The sequence below is a fragment of the Chelonus insularis genome, unplaced genomic scaffold (genome assembly GCF_013357705.1).
Source record: "Chelonus insularis isolate UGA/USDA-ARS -01 unplaced genomic scaffold, ASM1335770v1 contig_124_pilon, whole genome shotgun sequence".
NCBI classification, from domain to species: domain Eukaryota; kingdom Metazoa; phylum Arthropoda; class Insecta; order Hymenoptera; family Braconidae; genus Chelonus; species Chelonus insularis.
The window spans coordinates 446,192-448,511 of record NW_023276365.1 but is presented as its reverse complement, the minus strand read 5'-3'; the positions used below and the strand labels follow the sequence as shown (position 1 = coordinate 448,511).

The following is a 2,320-nucleotide window of genomic DNA, read 5'->3' as shown; positions in this document are numbered from 1 at the left end:
AAAAAGAAATAAAAAATAGTACAAAACAAATCTCATAATAGATACAGTTTTTAATTAAAACTTTTTCAATCAGTTGAATTGCTAGATAATTATTATTAATTTTTATTCTGCTTCTCGAACAATTATAAACTTTTTTTAACGTGATAATAAATATTTGATTTACGATTTTATTAACTTCATATGTTAGTTAATCATTTTATAAAGGTTATAAAAAACGAAAGAATTGTATTTCACTTAGTTTTATTTTAACTTCAAAGTAGTCAGGTACACTAGAGAAAAGTTGAAAATGATTCTCGGTCTTTTTGTATTCTTGGCATCTATTGCTGCAGGTTTGGCTCAGGTACTAAAAAATTTTTTCTTCTTCTTTATTTCATCAATAAGAAAATTTAAAAATAATCTTTCACAAATCTTGAAAAAAAATGCAAAATAAATGTTGTTTTTCTTCAAGTATTTTTTATTTTTAGTATTTTCCTGGCGTAGGAGCACCAATGGTTGGTTATGGACCACCGGGAGTTCGGGTTCCCGGAACTTTATATCCTGGGGGACCTAATTATTACCCTGGTGCTTTTCCACCCTCACCCCAGCCATATTCTGCTATGGCAATAGGTGCAGCTAGTGCTGGAGTTAATGCCCCAATGGCACCAGCTCCTTTACCCATACCGATATCAGCAAGCGAAAATGCCAATGAAAATGCTAATACCAACGTTAACATCAATGCAGGCTCCTACAGAAGAAGCCTTCATATGCCTAGTAAAGAGTAAGATTATTTTTAACAGAAAATAGTTAACAGTTGGAATTAATTATATTGCTATGTTTTCAATTGATTACTTTTGTTTTTAGAAGTTCTGCTAACAGAAATTCCAACTCTAACAACAATATAAATGCATAGAGCAAGAAACACGAAGGTGTACATTCAATTGCTGCTAAATTTCAACCTTCACAAGTAGAAATGAATTGCTATCTTTAGTTACTCGAATATCAATGCTTTATTTCTGTAATAATATATTATTATTAAATTAAATAATACATTTAAAATTATTGTGGAAAATAAAATTCACTTAGTGTTCTAGATATTAATTATATCTACCACTAATATGTTAATAAAATCAATTTTTTTCAACTATTTCTCTTCTAATAAAATAACAAAAGTATTTTAAAAATTATTAAACATTGAATTTAATTAAAAATTAAAAATTATAAATCTAATAATAAAACATCAAACATTGACAGTGTTGATAAAGTTGGCTAAATTATTTAATTCAAAGTATTTTTATGCCAACTTCAAGTTAGGTTTGAAATAAAATATGATTATAATTTTTATTAAATCATTTTTAAATACATATCCAGAAGAGATATTTATAAAATATAAATGCAGAGTTGGATTTGCTAATTTTTTAAATCATTTAATAGATGAAGATAAATATTTAAAGTTGAGAAGTTTATGAAAATTGAATGATATAATAAAACACAGGTATAAATCCGTATTCAATGAATGTTAAATCTTCATGAAATATTTAAAAGAACGTTTTTCGAAAGTAGTATTAAAAAAAATTAAATATTTACTGAGTCTTTAATTAGTACAGGTACCTTAAATCCACAGCAAATATTTTATCAGTTCTCGACAAGCTTGAATAGTGTTCAATTTCAACCCGGAAATTTTATGTCACACAATCTAAAGGTTAAAAGACAGACGAACATTCTTAGGAAATTACATAATACTCTTATGTTTCCTTCTTATATGTACAATTATCATTGAACTTGAAAAATATTATTCCATCTGCATTCTTGATATTTCTTCTTCTTTTTTACTCACAATAAATTTTTCTCAATCATTTAAATACATTACTTGAAAAAAAAATTTAAATATTTTTTTTTTTTAGCAAAACAATTGATTCAAAAATTTTATTCCTATAACGATGTCATAATTTTTCAACAGAGAATAAACGACAGTCGTTTGTGAATAAGTAAATAAGATTTCAAGATTGTAGTATGAGTAAAAAAAATAAGTTATGAGCTGTTTGTCCCTCGAGGATCAACCTCAAGCATCTTGTCTTGAATATTTTTCACACATTTTTTTCAAAATTCATGATAAAATGTACGTGACAAAAATTTGATCCAATGATACTTCGAAAATAGCCGAATAAATTTAGATTTAGGATTTCTTTTTCATAATGTTCTGAAGATAACTTCAATCTGACTGGTTTCCAATGAATTGAAAAAAAAAAAATATTCTCTCTGGACAAAAGGTTATTGTCATGAAACCGATTTCTTTTAAAGTCTAATCAGTTTTAAACTACGTTGAGACGTATCGATCAATAGC

At 26.4% G+C, this 2,320-nt stretch overlaps 1 protein-coding gene across 1 annotated transcript; it reads left to right on the top strand.

Annotated features, from left to right (window-relative positions):
* The first annotated feature begins 210 nt into the window (after positions 1–210).
* On the top strand, positions 211–1,053 carry LOC118067128 (rho GTPase-activating protein gacO-like). Its single transcript, XM_035083715.1, has 3 exons — positions 211–340; positions 465–757; positions 841–1,053. The coding sequence occupies exons 1-3, from the start codon at positions 287–289 to the stop codon at positions 887–889; spliced, it is 396 nt and encodes a 131-aa protein (XP_034939606.1). The 5' UTR covers positions 211–286; the 3' UTR covers positions 890–1,053.
* The last annotated feature ends 1,267 nt before the right edge of the window (positions 1,054–2,320 follow it).